General features: G+C 50.3%; 1 protein-coding gene across 5 annotated transcripts in view; it reads right to left on the bottom strand.

The window, feature by feature from the left end:
- The window catches only part of MARCHF2 (membrane associated ring-CH-type finger 2), an 82,546-nt gene that overhangs the window by 9,182 nt on the left and 54,751 nt on the right, over nucleotides 1-18,613 (bottom strand). For all 5 annotated transcript variants that reach the window (XM_030540401.1, XM_030540399.1, XM_030540397.1 and 2 more), the window contains one exon: nucleotides 5,682-5,891. In XM_030540401.1, coding sequence (XP_030396261.1) covers nucleotides 5,682-5,891 — 210 coding nt within the window. The remainder of the gene's footprint in view (nucleotides 1-5,681; nucleotides 5,892-18,613) is intronic.

Here is an 18,613-nt window from a genome sequence, read left to right as displayed (position 1 = left end):
GGAGGGACCACTCGTAGTGAGAGAAGAAGGATCTGCTGAGGTGATCCGCCAGCATGTTCCAGACACCAGGGAGGTTCGAGACTTCTAGGTGGATAGTGTGCTGGATGCAGAAGTCCCACAGGTGAAGGGCTTCCTGACACAGGACTGATCACCGGGCTCCCCCTTGTATGTTGACATAGAACATGGAGGCCATGTTGTCTGTCAGTACCTGCATCCCTGGACTAGGGATGTAAAATGTTAAACGGGTAACCGATAAGCATCAGTCTTATCAGTAAGGTATTCCAGTTAACATTTAAACTGCTGCGGGACTCTGCTGCCAGCCCCCAGCACCCTGGCTGTTGGCCTCCTGCATCCGGGGTCTTGGCTGCCAACCTGTGCCCCAGCGTCCTGGCTGCCGGCCCTGCACCCAGGGCTCTGCTTGGGGGACGCAGCGCAGCCAGAATCCTAATGGTTAAACGTTTAACCAGTATAATTTTAAAAGTTTAAACGTTTACTTTTTTAAACCGCTATTTACATTGTTACACTCAACCAGATAGATGGGGGAAGAAACACCTCACACACCACACAAACGGCCCTGAGCTTTCTGACCTTTATGTGAAGCGACAGCTCCTACCGTGACTGTAGTCCTTGAGTTTTGAGGGCACCAAGGTGTACTCCCTACCCGAGGCTGGACGCATCCGACACCAGGGACACTGTGGGCCATGGAACTGCAAATGGAACCCCTTCCATCACTGTATTTGGGTTGCACCACCATTGGAGGGAGGTGAGTAACTGGGCCAGAATCATGAGGAATCCCTCCAAGGGGTGTCTGGCTGTGGAATGACAACCACGTTTGAAGGGACCTCAGCTGCAGTCTTTGATGCTGGACTACGTAGGTGCACGCAGCCATGTGCCCTAGGAGTCTGAGACAGACCTGAGCTGTGGTGACCGGATGTGCGATGACTTGGGCAATCAGATCTGACATTGCTCTGAACCTGGCTTGTGGTAAGAACTTCTGGCTTGGGTAGAGTCGAGGACTGCTCTGATGAACACTATCCTCTGAGCAGGGACCAGTGTTGATTTTTGTTTATTAACAGGCCCAGGGCATGACAACACCTCGATACTGCACTGCACCTGCTTCTGGGAGCAACCCTTGATGAGCCAGTCATTCAGCCAGGGATAGATCTGGACCCCTCGATGTCTGAGGTAAGCTGCAGCTACTACCATGCACTTTCTAAACACTCTTGGTGCTGTTGCTAGGCCAAATGGGAGCACTGCAAACTGGTAATGTGTCTGACCAACCACAAAACATAGAAATCTCTTGCGTCCAGGAAATATTGAGATGTGAAAGTAAGCACCTTTTAGGTTGAGGGCGGCATTCCAGGATCCAGAGAGGGGATGATGGAGGCCAGGGAGACCATGAGGAATGTCAATTTCTTGAGGTATTTGTTGAGGTCTCGCAGGTCCAGGATGACCCTATCCCTCCTTTGGCCTTCGCAATGAGAAAGTACCGGGAGTAAAAACCTTTCCCTCTTCGTTCTGCTGGAACTTCCGCCATGGCCCCTAGCTACAGGAGGGCTTGCACCTTCTGAGTGAGCAATTGCTCGTGAGAAGGGTCCCTGAGGTGGTACGGGGAAGGGTGTGGGAAGGGGGGATAGAACAAATTAGAGGATATACCCCGCTGACACTGTATTGAGGGCCCAGCGGTCTGTAGTTATGGAGGTCCAAGCAAGGAGGAAAGGTAACAGACGATGGGAAAATAAAGGGTGAGACAGATCCTGGTTGCAGGCTGGGAGGTCACCCTCGAGCGTCCCCTCACAATGATTTCTTGTTTTTGTGAGGGGTGTGGCTCGAGCCCAAATGTAGCCCCACTGCAGGCGATTTGCCTTGGCGATGCCTATATCCCCATCTCTTTCTGCAGTATGGTTCCACTCTGGTCTGGCCCGTGAATCTCTGCATTTGCTGAGGTTTACATCTCTTTCCAGCATGGGCTGGAGTGTACAGGCCCAGCGATCAAAGAGTGGCCCTTGAGTCTTTTAGGTCGTGTAATCTGCTGTCCGTTTGTTCAGCAAACAGGGACGAGCCGTCGAACGGGAGGTCCTGAATGGACTGTTGGACTTCCACCAACAGACTGGATGATTGAAGACATGATGCCCTTCTCATGGCCACCATGGAGGCCATCACTCTGGCGCAGAGTCTGCCACGTCTGAGGCGGCCTGGAGGGAGACTCTTGCAATTGCCCTGCCCTCCTCTAGTATGGCATCGAACTTCCATATGGTGTCCTGCAGGAGTGAATCAGCAAACTTGGCCATGGACTGCCATATGCTGAAGTGATACCTGCCGAGCAGAGCCTGGTGGTTTGTGATGTAAAGCTGTAGACTGGCTATAGAATAAATTTACCTGCCCTACAGATCAAGTCCTTTGGCATCTTTATTTTTTTGGGTCGAGCTGGGCTGCCCCTGCCTGTTGCGCTCATTGGCAGCCGCAAACACCAGAGACCCGGGACAGGGCTGTGCATATAGGTACTCAAACTCCTTTGCAGAAACGTAGTATTTGCACTCCGCCCTCTTAGAAATGGGTGGCAGAGATGATGGTTTCTGCCACAGGGCTTTTATGATTTTTACTACCACGTCGTACATGGTTAGAGCCACCTTTTCCGGGGCTGCTGTAAGACATCAAATAGGGAGTCTGTGGGTTCGGACATCTCCTCTGCCAGCAGTCCCAGGTTGGCTGCCACCCATTTAAGTAGTTCCTGCTGGGCTTTGACATTGTCCTGAGGCACAGTCTGCAACAGGCCAGCTACTGCCTCATCAGGCAATGAGGAGGCAGCGGCCAGCCTGGAAAGAGGGGCGGGTTCTATGTCCCCTCCCTGGGAAACCATGTCCACTGGAGAAAGTAGCTCTTGGGCCCCTTGGACTGATGTGACGTCCAAGCCCAGGGGCGGTCGAGACACTAAGGCTGAAGGTTCTTCCAATGCCCCTGAGACTGAGCACTGGGCCTGAAGTTCCCCAGCCTGGGGAATTGCCCATGGGTTATAGACTTGCCAGGGCCCAGGCCACTGACCCTGTGGCCACATGCCTGCAGGTTGGCTCTGGGAAGAACCTGCTTGCTGTGCAGATGGCAGTTGATTCCTTGGGGGCAATCAACACCTTACTCTCAGAGCCCAAGGAGGAATAGTCTTCCTCTGGTGACCACAGTGGCGCCACCATAGGGTAGGCTTCCCTGCTATGTCTGGCGGTCTTGTGCCTGCCAATCAGGCAGTGGTATCGGGTCCCCGCTGAGCCGTGTAGCATGTCCGGCAATCAGCAGTGCTGCTAATATGCCCAGTAATAATCTGGAGAATGACACCACTCGCTTCAGGAAATGGTGCGCAGGCTTTGGTGACCATGATCAGGAGTGTGGAAATTGTCTACGATGCTCCGGTGACTGACGTCTGGATTCCGGCGACTGGCAATGGTCCGGTGACCAGCGATGGGACTCTGGTGACTGTCTCCGGGGGTGCGGAAACTGGTGTCTCTCCGAAGAGTGGTGTTGAGACTACGGGTGGGGAGTGCTGAGGCTCTGGTGAGCGGCGCCTGTGAACCAGGGAGTGGCACCTTTCGGGTGACCGCTGCCAGAGTTCTGGGGACCGGTGGCACATTTCTGTGGCCCAGTACCGTGGATCTTATGATCGACGTGTGGATCCCGGAGATCAGTGCCTGGAGCTTGGCAATCACCAGAAACCTGCTGAGTAGCCGTGGGTCTGCGATTTGGGATGCAGCTCTGGTCCTTGGGAGTGGGCCCGGGTACGGTGCCCGGGGGTGGCTTCTGCAGGGGTGCCATTGAGGGCTTTCCCTCAGAAATGGGTGGGCAGGAGGGGTCCTTAAGCTTTTCTTCCTGAGGAATAGGCGGCACCAGGAGAGAGAAGATGTCTTTTGCCACTTGAAAGTCAACCGTCTGAGGTGGACAGAACCATGAGGTATCACATGTCTCTACCACTCCCTGGGCTAGGAGACAGGTCGCAGTGTGGACTTGGCCAATAGGCAAGGCTGCCACCTGGTTATGCTCCGGTGATGGTGAGATGGCCCACCTTGTTCCAGGCTCCTCTTTTCCCTTATCTTTACCCTTAGGGGACCCCAGGGAGCATCCCTTCCTGGTGTGCTTCTTGTGCCTTTTGTCTCCTACCGGTGACAAGGACGGGCGTCGGGAGGCAGCCAGTGCTGGGGGCACACTTCTTGTCGATGCTGAAGTACTCGCACCGAGTCCAAATGTGCAGGCTCCGAGGGTGGTGCAAGAGCAGACTTCAGCCTGACATCTCTCTCCTTTCTGGTCCAAAGCCTGAATCCTTTGCAAATACGGCACTTTTCACAAATGTGGGACTCATCCAAACACTTCAAACAACCAAGATGTGGCTCTTTGATTGGCATAGGTTTCTTACAGTGATTGCACAGCTTGAAGCCTGGGGAGCGGGACATGCCCTGTCTCTGGGCTAAGTCCCTCGAGGGACTATGAATAACTAAATACACTAACACTATAAGGAAACTGATAACTGTCTACAACTATTTACACAATAAAAGTTCAAAGAACCACTGAAAGAGAGCCACTTCATAGAGCAAGGGGAGTGTTCCACCACCGACACTGGCGGTAAGAAGGAACTGAGGGAGGGACGGGGCTGGCAGTGCCCGTTATACTGACGCATACGCACTCCACTCTAGAGGGTGCCAGAGCTGGTCCCCTACGGATACCAATGAGGAAAAAACTTCCAGCACTGGTGCATGCGGTGAGCACACATACCTACAATGTAATGGACATGAGCAATCACTCGAAGAAAGGACTGCTCTGCAACAAGAGATTTACCGTTACAATTTCTCAAGTGAGAAGAGGAGGACAGGTCTTCTCCAGCTTGGCTGGAGTCAGACTTTGAAACAGACCACTTTGTGGCCCCTGGCCATTTTCTCAGAGCTTTTAAGAAATCCTTTTGATAGCTTCCTACTGGAATTTCAGTGACCCCAGCTGATCTCCAAGAGGAGTCCCACAAACCATTCTATAGGCTAGTGCTCCTTTTTCCCTCTTCGCCATAACAGTGCTGCTCTTAGACAGAGCCTGACTATACCTCACTGCTATATTTTATAAAGCCTTTGACCAGCCTGATAGGAGTGCAGATTCCTATGCTCTTATGGTATCTCAGAAAGTATTTTATCCACAGTATTGTTTTTACCATAGTGCCAAGATTCAGGGATTTTTATTTGAAAACAGGAAGACAAAGAACAGCTGGGCTTCTTACTCCTCTCCCCATGCTTGCTAACCACACCAGTCCCCAGGCTAATGTCAGGCTTGGTCTGTCCACTTCTACATCCCACACTGCACACACTACACCAAAAGGGCATGTTGCCCTCATGTCCATCTGCAGACGTTCCTGATGATGTGCAGTGAGTTAGCATGCATGGGCAGAAACTCATTTTCAAGTGTCATTGACCTCAGCAGGTTACATTTTAAAATTTTATTTATTTGTATTTAATGGGAACAGCCAAAGATGTGCCTCTTGGTTTGGACTAAGGGCTGGGCAGCTATGGAGGAACTGCAGACAGAGCCATGACTGAGCTCTGGGAACACAAACTATCCTCCTGGGATACTCTGCTTTGAATTCCTGTAACTGAGAAACACCTTTAAATGGAACAGGGCCCTGGGTTCAGGCACTGGGTGGCATTTTGCTGTTCACTCACCAGTGTCCAAAGGACGTAGATAGTAAAAAGTGCAATAGTAAGGGCTATCAGTCCAATGGCTTCCAGCCGGCTGTTGAACTGCAAGTGATCCTGGGCACCACGAAGACACAGCCAGCCTGAGATTGCCGCCAGGGGAGTAATGAACAGAAAACACACCATGTCGCAGAAGAGGGTCCTCTTCTCATTGCGAGGGCCAGGATCCTTCAGCCACTACAGGAAGAGGAAAGAGGTGATTAGGCAGTGGCACACAAGAACTAATACATATGCATGTGTGGGAGCGAAATAGGAGCTAGAGTGTGTTCAGCTTCTCATTATCTGCATTCTATAAATGCACCTGGTGCTTTATAACAATAACCCACAAGGCCTCATAAAAACTGGTTAAAAATGCAGAGCATGTTTTTTTTAACACTAGCCAAGCATATGGGAGGTGCTAACACATCTGCGTGTGCAGAGGGGAACACCTGACTAAGCGCTCAAAGCAGAGTGCTGCTCTCCAAACAGCAGCAAAGGGCAGGCTGCTGCTGGCAAACAAGGCCCCTTAGACGTTGAGTGCAGATCTTTCTAAGCGATGTTTACTGGAATCTTACAATGCAAATGAGCCAGCATCTTCTTGCCTGACAGTTTGTGCAGGAGTTATTGCTTTCTCTCTTGTATGAAGAGGTTTTGTTTTAGGTCTGCAATCCAATCTAGCTGGCTCTGGGACCTGGGCAGGGAGCTGACAGGAAGCAGGAGACATTTCTTTCACTGAATTAGAGAGCAAATACATCTCCAAAGGTGCTGAATCTGAGTGATATCAAACACGCCACAACAATCAAATCAGAGTAGAGCTGGTTAGAACATTTCTGACAAACCCTTGGACAGTTTGATTTTGCTGAAGGTTGGATGGAATTCAGGCAGGGCTCTGATGGAAGCCTGCCTGGTTTTCAGCCAACTTGCCCACCTGGGTCCTCTGCAGCCTGCCTGGTGGGCTGTTGGGGACCCTTGGTTCCCAGGTTCACAGCCCACCAGCCGGACAGCCCGGAGGTGGGGCGCCATTCCCATCTGGAGAATCTACACATTTTGGGGTTTTGTTCCTAATTAAACCAAATTTCAAAATCCTCTGTGAAATGGAATTGCCTTTCTCTGTCAGCTCTAAAATTGAGAGATCTTCAAGACTTTGCTTCACCTTGGGCCTCTCCTAGGCCCTGCAGTCCATTGCCCCTGCCGATGCTTACCCAGACCCTTCTGTTTAGGGGATGATTAACTCTAAATAAGATATTCTTGATGCCGCCTCTGAGGCGATGACAGCAAACGGGGGAGGGAGGGGGCGCGGAGGAGGGGGGGGGGAGAGAGAGAGAGAATTCCTGCAGAATTAACCAAGTAGGAAACCAGGATGAGACGGAAAAAAAACCAAAAAAAAAAAAAACCACCACGCAGGATGTGGACTGAAAGCCTCTTGCCTGAACAGGGAAGGCTGGCTGCTGAGCATCAGAAAACCAAGTACAGTCAGGGGAAGGTGACTCAGACCCACCTTCTCTCACAGCGCACCCTGTGTCAAAAGCTCTGACTTAGTTGTAAAATGACCCTGTTTACTAGTGAAAGATTCCCCCCAAGGGACTCGACTACTCTTTCCCCCGGTCTCAACCCAGCCACATAGGCTGGGGAAGGGATTTTGCTATTTGCACAGATAAACTTGTGGGCAAAGGAGCTGAAATCTTTGTTTCACCCTGACAAAGCTCAAAGTCAATGTCATTTCCATTGTGTGAGGAGCCATTGGCAGTCGCATTGCACAACCGTCTCGAAGACACCATCAAAGCAAGGGCTACGGGCCACGAGACACTCACCAGACAGACACTCTTTGCCAGGACACTCTCCTTTTTTTTTTTTTTTTTACAGACTTGCTTCCTTTCTCCCTCTGTGCATTTGGTGATGCAGTGACTCCCCTCGCAATGAACCCTTGTTTTTGTTCTGTGTTACGAGGGTGAGTCTGCGTAAATGTTCTCTTTCTACTGTATCAAGCCAAAGGTAGGAAGCTGTTTTAGTAAGAACCCAGCTATTTCCCTCCCTCCAGACAGAGGATGCTGATACCTCATTATTTGTTTCTTGCAGAATGGTCTTGATTTAGTAAAAGTGCTGGGTAATTTTTATGCTGGACACCAAGTTTTACAACAGGATTTGCTCTCCTCCGAGGATTATACTATATTTAACCTTCTTTAAAGAAAAGAAGAAAAGAAAAGAAAAGGAAGGAAGAAATCTGTAGGTGCTAGCGTTAGCCAAGGTTTCTATGATGAGGTGTAACACAGACCAAGCTTTTGGATTCCTTCTTGGTCCCTGCTCCAGAACTGTTGGGTTTCTTCTCATTCAAAAATTATTAAAACAAACAACAAAACAAGACCAAACCAACAGACAGAGCACAACAGTCCCGGGAAGGGAAGACATGCCAAGAGAGCCAGTGGCCATCCAGGCATAAGAACCGTAACAGAGAGGATTGTAGTGGGGTGAGTTCCATGGTAGGGTCACTGGGAATAAGAGAGTCCCAAAAAGCAGTTCTGCTGTGGGTGACTGTATAATTAAACACTGCAGGGTAATGGCAGCTTAAGCGAATGTAATCTCTGTCTCAGTGGGAGCTCCTTCCGCAATGGATTCCCTGGGTACCCACTGCTGCAGAGGCAGACTGAGGCGACAGCGCAGTGGTCAGGCACCCCACGTGTACAGGCTAAGGACACTGCAAACAGGGCTGGTAATTTGCTAAGAGAAGGGGAAATGGAGAGTGGAATTAATACAACAGAGCCACTTAAACCAACAGCTGCTTAGAGAAGTGGTTTGCACTAATCCATTGATGTCTCCCTGTTCTTCAGAAGTGGTTTAAGAGGATTATGGCTCAATAGCCCACTCCTCACCCCGTCCATCACCACCACCCTGCAGGCCATCCCTCCACCGCTACTCCCTCCGCCTGGGCACTGCCTGGCCAGGCTCCGGCAGTGACGCTCTCACTCTTCCCTCTTCCTGGAGTATTTTGTTGCTCACCACGCTACAGGAAGTGGGATCCTGCTCGTTGCCCTCCCCCTTCGCAGTGTGCTTCACTGGGCCATACTGCAGCCACTAGCTTCCTTCAACACATTCCTTCACTGAGTGGCACCAAGCAATGCTCCAAGCCCCATTCCCATCATGTAGGGCTGGGTATTCCACTAGAGGAGACTGCAGTTTTGTTTTGATTCCAGCTGAAGGTATTTCCGCCTACTGGGGAGGGAGTAGCCGTGCTGCAGGCGGAGTACTCCAGCAGTGAGAGGGAGGGGATAGAGAGCTGTGGCTCACTGCTATCGCGGCCCAGAGCAGTGGCACAGCTGCTCCAAGAGGGCAGAACAAGGCAAGGCCTGCTGCTGGGGCTCTGACCAATGCCAGTGCCCAAGAGACGTGCCAGGACCCCTCCAACCAGCCCTCCCCTCACTCGGCAGCATATGGATGTCTGATGGCCTGCAGAGTGGTGGTGGTGGACAGGGTGAGGAGTGGGCTATTGAGCCGTAATCTTCTTAAATCACTTCTGAAGAATGGGAAGGCATCAATGGATTAGTGCAAACCACTTCTCTAAGCAGCTGTTGCTTTAAGTGGTTCTGTTGTATTAATTCCACTGTCACTTCTCCTTCTCTTAGCAAATTACCAGCCCTGTTTGCAATGTCCTCAGCCTGTACACGTGGGGTGCCTGACCACTGCGCTGTCGCCTCAGTCTGCCTCTGCAGCAGTGGGTACCCAGGGAATCCATTGCGGAAGGAGCTCCCATGGGAAACAGGGATTACACTAGAAATGCTAGGTAGGGTGAGGACAGGCCGTGAAGGGCACTAATGTGAAGACACGCAGTTTATGTTTGATGTGATAGAGAAGGGGAAGCCAATGGACGGATGCAAAAGGAGGAGAGACATAGCCAAAGCATCAGCCTAGGAGTATGATCTTTGCAGCAGCATTCTGAAAGATATGAGTGAGGTAAGATTGCATTTGTCAAGGCCAGAGAAAAAGATGTTGCAATAGTTGAGATCACAGGGTATGTCTATACAGCAAAGAAAAGCCAGTGACTGGCCCGTGACAGCCAACTTGGATGTGTGGGGCTGTCTCATTGCTGTGTAGACTTAGACACAACTAGGGTGACCAGATGTTCCAATTTTATAAGGACAGTCCCAATTTTGGGGTCTTTTTCTTATAGAGGCTCCTATGATCTTCCAACCCATCCAGATTTTTCAGACTTGTTGTCTGGTCACCCTAACCACAATGGTCATCTAGTCTAAACCCCTTCTGAGATGCAGGATTTCTTGTGTCTAAATCATCCAAGGCAGATGACTATCCAGCCTCCTTTTGAAAACTGCCAGTGAAGGAGTGTCCACAGCCTCCCGCGGAGTCTGTTCCATTGCCTTACTGTTCCTACAGTTAGGAAGCTTTCCCTGAGATTTAATCAAAATGTGCTGGGCTGTAATTTGAACCTGTTCCCTCTTGTCCTGCCCTGTGGGACAAAAGAGAACGTTTCTCCATCTTTTTTATGGCAGCCTTTCAAACATTTGAAGACGGCTACCATGTCCCCCCCAATTTTCTCTTTTCCAAATTAAATATACCCACTTCCTTCAGCCTTTGCTCATATGGCTGCATTCCATCCCTTTGATCATCTTTGTTGCTCACCTCTGGATCCTTTCCAGTTTCTCCACATCCTTTCCATACACTAGTGACCAAAATTGGACACATACTCCAGCTGAAGCCTAACCAGCACCGAGCAGAGCAGTACGATCACCTCCCATGACTTTCATACTATGCCTCTGTTCATGCAACCTAAAATTGCATTTTTTTTTTGCAACAGCATCAAACTGCTGATTCATACTGCTGCCAAGTCAGTTATCCCCACTCCGTATTGGTATATTTGTTTTTTCTTCTCTAAGGATAGCACCTCACATTTGTCTTTGTTGAATTTCATTTTATTGTCTATAGCTCAGTTCTCCAATTTATTCAGTTCCCTTTGTATTTTAGATCTATCCTCCAAAATGCTGGCAGCCCCATCCAGCTTTGTGTCATCTGCAAACCTGACCAGGATGCTTTCTGTTCCTACATCCAGATCTTTAATAAAGATGTTAAACAACATCTGTTCAGACCCAGAACAGATCCCTGTAGAACCGCACTTGAGACCTCCCTCCAATCTGCCATCATTCCATTAGTAGTTACTCTTTGTTTGCAGTTTTTTAACCACTTTTGTATCCACCTAATGGCTGTTCTGCCAAGCTCATGTTTTTCCAGCTTACTTATCAGAATGTCATGTGGGACTGTGTCAAAAGCCTTGCTGAAGTCCACTTTCCCCATTCTCCAAACCAGTTACCCTGTCAAGGAAGGAAATCAAGCTGGTTTAGCATGATCTGTTTTTGGTAAATCCATACTGGCTGCTAGTGTTACCCCCTTCATCTGCCAGGTATTCAAAAATTGAAAGTTTTATACACTGCTCTAGTACAGGGTTTCTCAAACTGTTGGTCAGGACCCCAAAGTGGGTCATGATCCCATTTTAATGGGGTCACCAAGGCTGGTGTTAAACTTGCTGGGGCCTAGGGCCCAAGTCCGGGCCCCACCACCTGGGGCTGAAGTCAAAGCCCAAGCCCCACTGCCTGGGGCTGAAGCCTGAGGGCTTCAGCTCTGGGAAGGGGGGCTAAGGTTACACACCCCCTGCCCAGGGCAGAAGCCCTTGGGCTTTAGCTTTGGCCCCCTCCCGCAGCCAGGGCACCAGGGTTGGGGTAGGCTTGGGTCTCCCCTCCTGGGGTCATGTAGTAATTTCTGTTGTCAGAAGGGGGTTCACGGTGCAAGGAAGTTTGAGAATTGCTGCTCTAGTAGCTTCAAAGTCAGGCTGACTGGTCTATAGTTTCCTGGCTCTTCCTTTTCCCCTTTTTTAAAGATGGGCGCTACATTAGCCCTCCTCCAGTCTTCCAAGGCCTCTCTTGGAAGGGCTCAGGCTGAAGCCTGAGCTCTTGGACCTTTCCATCCCACAAAACCTAGAGCCTGGGCTCCAGCCTGAGCCCTGAGAGCCCGAGTTGGCTAGCACAAGCCAGCTGTGGGTGTCCAGTTGCTGTGTAGAAATACCCCCAAGATGATGAGAGACTGGGTCAGAGTTTAAGCTTTGTGGATGGAGGGGAAAGGTCAGTGGTACTGGAACAGGGAGGGGCTGGAGGGCAGGGAGGGGCTTGGGCCATCCACTTTTCACCAGGGCAGACATTGCCTCCTTCCCCCCCCTCTTTCCCCCAAGGCTGCATCCCCCAGGTAGGCCAGCAGCTGATGGAGCCCAGCCTGGGAGCCTGGGCAGTTGTGGGAGTCGCAGAAACACCTTATTTGGAGGTAGGGTCTAAATCAGCCCCCTGTCCAAGTCCCTGCCTGCCAGGGTCCCTGCCCAGCCTTGGGCAGATGCAGGTGGAGGATCCAGACGCTGACTCTCCACAGCTGCCTGCACAGCTCTTATCCCGACCCAGTTTCAACCGAGGGGCAGGGCCTCAGAGCTGCAGCCAGGCCATGGTAAGAGCCACATAGGCAGCTGTAGGGAGTTGCAGGAGACCCTCCACCTGCCCATGGTGGGGGGGGTCCAAGCAGCCTCCCCAGCCCATGTACCCACCCTGGGCAGGTAGAGGGTCCACACCGCAGCCCCGTATAGCTGCCCGCGTGGCTCTTACCATGGCTGGGCTGTGGCTCCAAGGCCCTGACCACCAGCCAGAGCTGGGTTGAGGTAAGAGCTGTGGGGAGCCTGTGTTCCTCCACCTGGGTAGGGAGCCTGGAGGGCAGGGATGGGGGGCTCTTTTGGCCCCACCCTCGGCAGGCTCCTCATCTCCTCTCAGCTTCCAGGTTGGCTGGAGGCGGGGCCTTGGGGAAGGGGCAGGGGTGGGACCACAGGGGGTGGCCCCTTGATCCCCCCGCTTTTGGGAAGGCTCTGCCACCCTTGGGAAAGGCTGTATCTTAGAGATGTTATGAAGAAAGAATCAAGAAAGTTTAGACATAACCTGGGTATGAGGATCTAGAGAGAGGTCTGAGTCGAAGATGACACCCAGGTAAGAGGTCTGAGTGACAGGCAGGATGGTGGGTTTTTAACAGTGATCAAGAAAGGAGAGACTAGGGAGTGGTGGGGAGATTAGACGCTCTGTTTTAGCCATGTTGAGCTTGAACGATGGCTAGACATTCAGCAGATCTCAGTGACAGACAGATTTGAGTTTGGACAGAAGGAGACATGTCTCACGTAGAGAGGTAGATTTGCATATCAGCAGCATAGAGATGGTAACTAAATTTGTATTGGTGGATAAGATCGTCCAGAGATAAGGTGCAAAGAGAAGGGGACCAAGGACAGAACCCTGTGCAGTTCCCCCAAGAAAGTTATTGTTGATGGTGGTGAGGAGGAGATGAGGAGATTCACAGATTGCAAGGCCAGAAGGGACCATTATGATCATTTAGTCTAACCTCTTGTACAGCACAGGCCAGAGAACTTCATCTTGATTGAAAAATTGGCAGTAATGGAGGATCCACCATGATCTTTGGCAGGTTGTTCCAATGTTTAATTATTCTGTTAAAAATCCTTAAAAGGATCTTTCAGAGGACACACCGAAGGAGCAGTGAGAGGCAGGAGGAGAACTAGGAGAGGACAGAGACACAGAAGCCATGTGAAAACAAGATTTCAAGAAGAGGAGCATAGCTGATGGTGTCATAGTCAGCAGCCAGGTCAAGGAGGATGAGGATGAAGTACTGGTTCTGAACTTCAGCTTGGAAGTGATCATCGGAGATTTTGGTAAGAGCTATTTCAGTGGAATAAATTGGAGAGGAATTGGAAGAGAGGCAACAATTGTCAAGTGTGTTCAAAGGGCTTAGAGATTAAAGGGAGAAGGAAGATGGGGAAGCAAGTAGGGTCAAGCAAGAGATGTTTGTTTTGTTTTTTGGGAGAGACTAAAGCATGCTTGTATTGTGAGGGGAAAGAGGCAGAGGAGAGAGAGAGAGGCCCAGAAGGAGAGTAAGGAAGTGGATGAGAATGGGTGCAAGGATGATCAGGAGATGGGATGGGAAAGGTCACTGGGGCAAGTAGAGGGGCTAGAGGAGGACAGCAGACAAGAAACATCAGCATCTGTGGAGGATGACAGAGTTGTAGGACAGGAAGGTCACATTGTATTTTGTTAATTTTCTCTTGGAAGAAGTCAGCAAGAACTGGAAAGAAACATGGGAGAGAACCAGAGGAGGAGGCTGCAGTGTTTCCAAACTGGACTGGAAGCTACTGACATTAAAAAGAAAATAAGAGAATGTAAAATCCTCCACCTGTTGTTACAGTTCCAGGACAGCGCTCCCAGTTGGCCACTCTCCAGACTTCTGTGAAGGGATTCAGCTGCTGGATCCCTATGTGTTTTAAGCTTTCAGAGTCTCAGCAGAGTCCAGGTACTGCCCCTATCTTGAGTTCCCTAGGCACAATCGGAGTGCAGAACCTCTCGCTAGCACCCCCTCCTGAGAACTGTGCCAAGTGGCCCATTGCCCAGCCCTAGGACAGTGATGAGCCTTCAGACCTCCCCCCCTGCCCCATAGTTTAAACACACTGTCTTCCAGAATTTCAGCCATGTGGGTATTCTGGGCAGATAGTTCATGTCTTTAAGAGGCAAATGGCAGGTATAATGCATGAAATGCACAGCCACTCTGCACAGGATTCTAATACTGTCCTTTAATCACATGAGAAATACACTGATCTGTACAAAAATAAACTGCACACATTTCTCTGCCTCCTTTTCCTCACCACTCCAGAACATTCGTTGGGCTGGGGTCAGAGTTGTCTGGGGCATCCAGGATCCTCTGCGGCAATGCATGGCTTGTGTTTTCAAACATGGAGCCTTCTCTCCCCAGCCCACCTTCTCTGACCTTGGCTGATCTGTCCCCTTCCTCTCTCCTGCCCAAAACTCCCTGCATGGCTCTGTCTTCCCTCTGTGATTCCTTTACAAACCCCTATTTGGTCACTTTTGTCTGCTTTGTTTGGGAGCTGTCCGCTGATGTCAGCCCCCAGCAGACGAGCAGCAGGAAGTAGATTCTCCCTGAATAGGAGGCTGCTGGGTTCTAAGGACCTACCACTGTGCCTGGTCTGAGGTAGGACTGCTTAAAGCAGGGGTGGGCAAACTATGGCCCCCATGACTGCATCTGGCCCTTCAGACATTTTAATCTGGCCCTTGAGCTCCTGCTGGGGAGCAGGGTCGGGGGTTTGCTCCACGAGGCTCCTGGAAGCAGCGGCACGTCCCCCGTCCAGCTCCTACACATAGGGGCAGCCAGGAGTGTCTCCATGCTGCTCCTGCCCCTAGCGCCGCCCCTGCAGCTCCTATTGACCAGCAACTGGGGCCAATGGGAGCTGCAGGGGCGGCGTCTGCAGACAGGGCAGTGTGTAGAGCAGGTGTCGGCAACCTATGGTACGTGTGCCAAAGACAGCACGTGAGCCAATTTTTAATGGCACACTGGAGCCTGCTGGGACTCCAGTGTGCCATTAAAAATCCTGCCAGCGCGGCAAGCCACAGGGTCCGCACTCCCAGGCTACAGTATCCAGCCGAGTGCAGCAAGCCTGAGCCAAACATCCCCACCCTGAGCACCAAACAGGAGCTCCTGCACCCCTCCCCCCACATTCCCACCCGCAGCCCTCGCACCAAATGGAAGCTGCCCAGGTAAGTGCCCCCACACCCAAACCTCCTGCCCCAACTCTGAGCCCCCTCCCTCATTCTAGCTCCCAGCCAGACCCTTCTCCCCTAGCCCTGTGCTCAGTGCCCTCCCACCCTCAGCTCAGTGTAGAGAGAAGAGGAGAATGGGCCAGAACCAGGGAGAAGGTAGGTACCCACTGTATGTGGGCAGGGCCAGGACCCCAGACCGGCAGCAGGCTGAGTGGGTCCAGCAGCTGGGATGGAACCCCTGAGCGGCACTGGGCTGAGCAGGCCGGGCGTAAGATCAACATTTTAATTTAATTTTAAATGAAGCTTCTTAAACATCTTGAAAACCTTGTTTATGTTACAATACAACACTAGTTTAGTTATATAATATACAGACTTGTAGAGAGAGACCTTCTAAAAAACATTAAAATGTATGACCGGCCCACAAAACCTTAAATTAGAGTGACTAAATGAAGACTCGGCACACCATTTCTGAAAGGTTGTCGGCCTCTGGTGTAGACGCACCTGGCGCACGTCCGCATAGGAGCCGGAAGGGGAACATGCCGCTGCTTCCAGGAGCTGCTTGACGTAAGGCTTGCCCGGAGCCCGCACCCCTAACCCCCTCCTGCACCCCAGCCCCTTGCCCCAGCCCTGATCCCCCTTCCAGCCTCCGAACCTGTCGGTCCCACCCTCCTGCACCCTAGAGCCTGCATCCATAGGTGGAGCTCTCGCCCCCCCCACACCTGTACCTCAACCCCCTGCCCCAGCCTGGAGCCCCCTCCTGCACCCTGAGCTCCTTATTTCTGGCTCCATCCCAGAGCCCACACCCCCAGCCAGAGCCCTCACCTCCTCTCGCACCCCAACCCACAATTTCGTGAGTGTTCATGGCCCACCATACAATTGCCATACTCAGATGTGGCCCTCAGGCCAAAAAGTTTGCCCACCCATGGCTTAAAGCCTTGTCAGCAGTGGAGAACACACAGACAGAGGCACTCCATGATACAGCAATTTCATAACTCCACAACACTGAACAGAAGTCATCAGTTGTAGAGATTCCCCAAGTCACCATCGTTGGCAGGCCCATGCAACACACTGCAAATGGAGCAGAAAGGGGAATGAAACCACAAGACAAACTCATTTAAAACATCAAAAATACTGAGATTCATGCAAGACAAAAAACACTGACCTTCATAAAATAACTAAATTAGGTAAATCTGATCAGTTAACAGGACTAATTAGAGACTGAATTCTTTGTAGTATAACTGATAACCAGGTCAAAGTTAAGTTAATTTCTTGCAAAGTACAGCATTAATTGCAGGGTGTGTGAAAACTGTGCTTCCTAACCGTTTGCATGCAGTGAAAAAAATCAGAGTGCATTCAATTTAAAATGGATGCTATGGCATAAAGACCGAACCGAAGGATACACAAACTGCAAACTCAGATTTGTATGTAACAAACATGGAAGCAAGTCCAACATGGTGCAAAATGACCAGTCCAAAGGTTACAGTGTCATGAATGCAATGAAAGCAATCACTTTGCAGCGAAATAGAAGAACATACAATAATAGACATACAGTTGGAGGACAAAACATGATGATGATGATACAGAAATAGAGCTCTTTGTTGGGTCGCTTCATACATTTCAAAGCAAGGATTTACAAGAGATTAGTTTGCAATGTTGTAAATACATGAACAAGGTCTGAATGTCAAACTATTGGGTGACTGGCAAGAGAAAAACTTTTTGGAATTTAAAATGGTTATTGAAACACGCATATTGAAATATTTGGATTTAACAAATACCCTAAGACCTTAGTTGCACTGGGGAAAGACCAGAGATGGTTCAGGGTAGATTTTATAACGCAAACATGATACCTTTAGGTAGCTGTTTTTAGTAAAGTTATGGCCCTTCAGCATGAGTCACGAAAGTGTGTGCCCATTCTCTCACTGGCCCTGACCTTCACATGATTTCTCTCTCTAGGTTTTTAGATAACGTGTGCTGCTCTTTCAGTTGGACTGATCTGTCATTGGGCTTGTTAACAGCTGCTGCTGTGAAGTTAATAGCGCATCTGCCAAACCCAGGAATGAGAGTAGGAAATCAGTTCAGACACCAGTTTTGTTCCCCCTGGAAACCTTGATTACTCACTGCAGGTCAGCATTACCAGGAGCATGAGCTTCCCAATGACAGGAGTGAGTTGTTATATTTAGGCAGCACTATAACTGCTGGGAGCTTCTAGGGCTGCAGCTTGTACCAAAGGAGACTGGAAATCATCTATTCCTGGATCAGGAGGCTGGCAGTCAATGACAGCCTCTCACTGACTCAGGTATCGACCGGGTGGCATGCCCTATTAATAGCAGGGAGCTAGGCACAGTTTCTAGGTAGCCCATATACAACACTGCAGCAGAGGACAGGAAAGGGTTAAAATGATTTAAAATGTTTAAATAAATAGTTAAAATAAAGAGGAGCAAATTAGCCCTATAAATAGCCTCCAACAGGAAACCAGCAAAGGGCTCCAAACTAGGGATGTAAATATTATTTTAAAAAGTTAACCGTTCAAAGGATTGAAATTATATAGTTTAACTGGTTAACTGCTGGGACTGGGGCTGCTCTGGCCGGCCCGGGGCTGAGGTCGCTCCGGCTGCCTGGCTGCTGGCCGGCGCAGCTGGGGTTAATGGTTAGGGCGAGTTAACTGGTAAGACTAATGCTTATCAGTTAACCAGTGAACCATTTACTATTTTACATTCCTACACCAAACACAAGAGAAATCACAGATGGTTACACACTCAGTGACAATCTGAGCGCCAGGAAGGGCAAACGGGCAAGGCTCAGGCACAAATGGGGAAAACTGACAAAGATTAAAACCGTTTACAAAAAGAGAAAAATAGGTATCAAAGTATTTTGGCGGATCCTTTCCCCCTTGTCCCCCCAGCCAGGAAAGGGGAGAGGGACACGGGGGGGTGGGGGTGAATGCAGAGGGAAGTACCAAAGCATTTAACAGACCACTCAGTGCTTTGGCAGTAAGCAGCAGCCAGAGAGAGTAATGAAGTCCATGCAGAACAGTGATATTTTCCCAGAGAAGGCTGCCTGTGTCAATAGAAACAGAGACCCAGCAGAATCTTGGAGAACGGCCCCTAGGGAGAAAGGAAGCGTAGGCTCGGCAATGAATGACTCAGCTCACACAGTTCTGCCTGAAGCCCAGAAGGGGGAGAGCTTCTACAGTTGTCACAGTGCGTCCCCCAAGAGCAAACGGACTCCACAAACAGACTAACTGATGTACTGGGCTACTGCAACTGATCAGACCAAAGACTT

The sequence above is a fragment of the Gopherus evgoodei genome, chromosome 22 (genome assembly GCF_007399415.2).
Source record: "Gopherus evgoodei ecotype Sinaloan lineage chromosome 22, rGopEvg1_v1.p, whole genome shotgun sequence".
Taxonomy (NCBI): domain Eukaryota; kingdom Metazoa; phylum Chordata; order Testudines; family Testudinidae; genus Gopherus; species Gopherus evgoodei.
The sequence above is the reverse complement of the archived record's forward strand: the minus strand, read 5'-3'. Positions and strand labels throughout refer to the sequence as shown.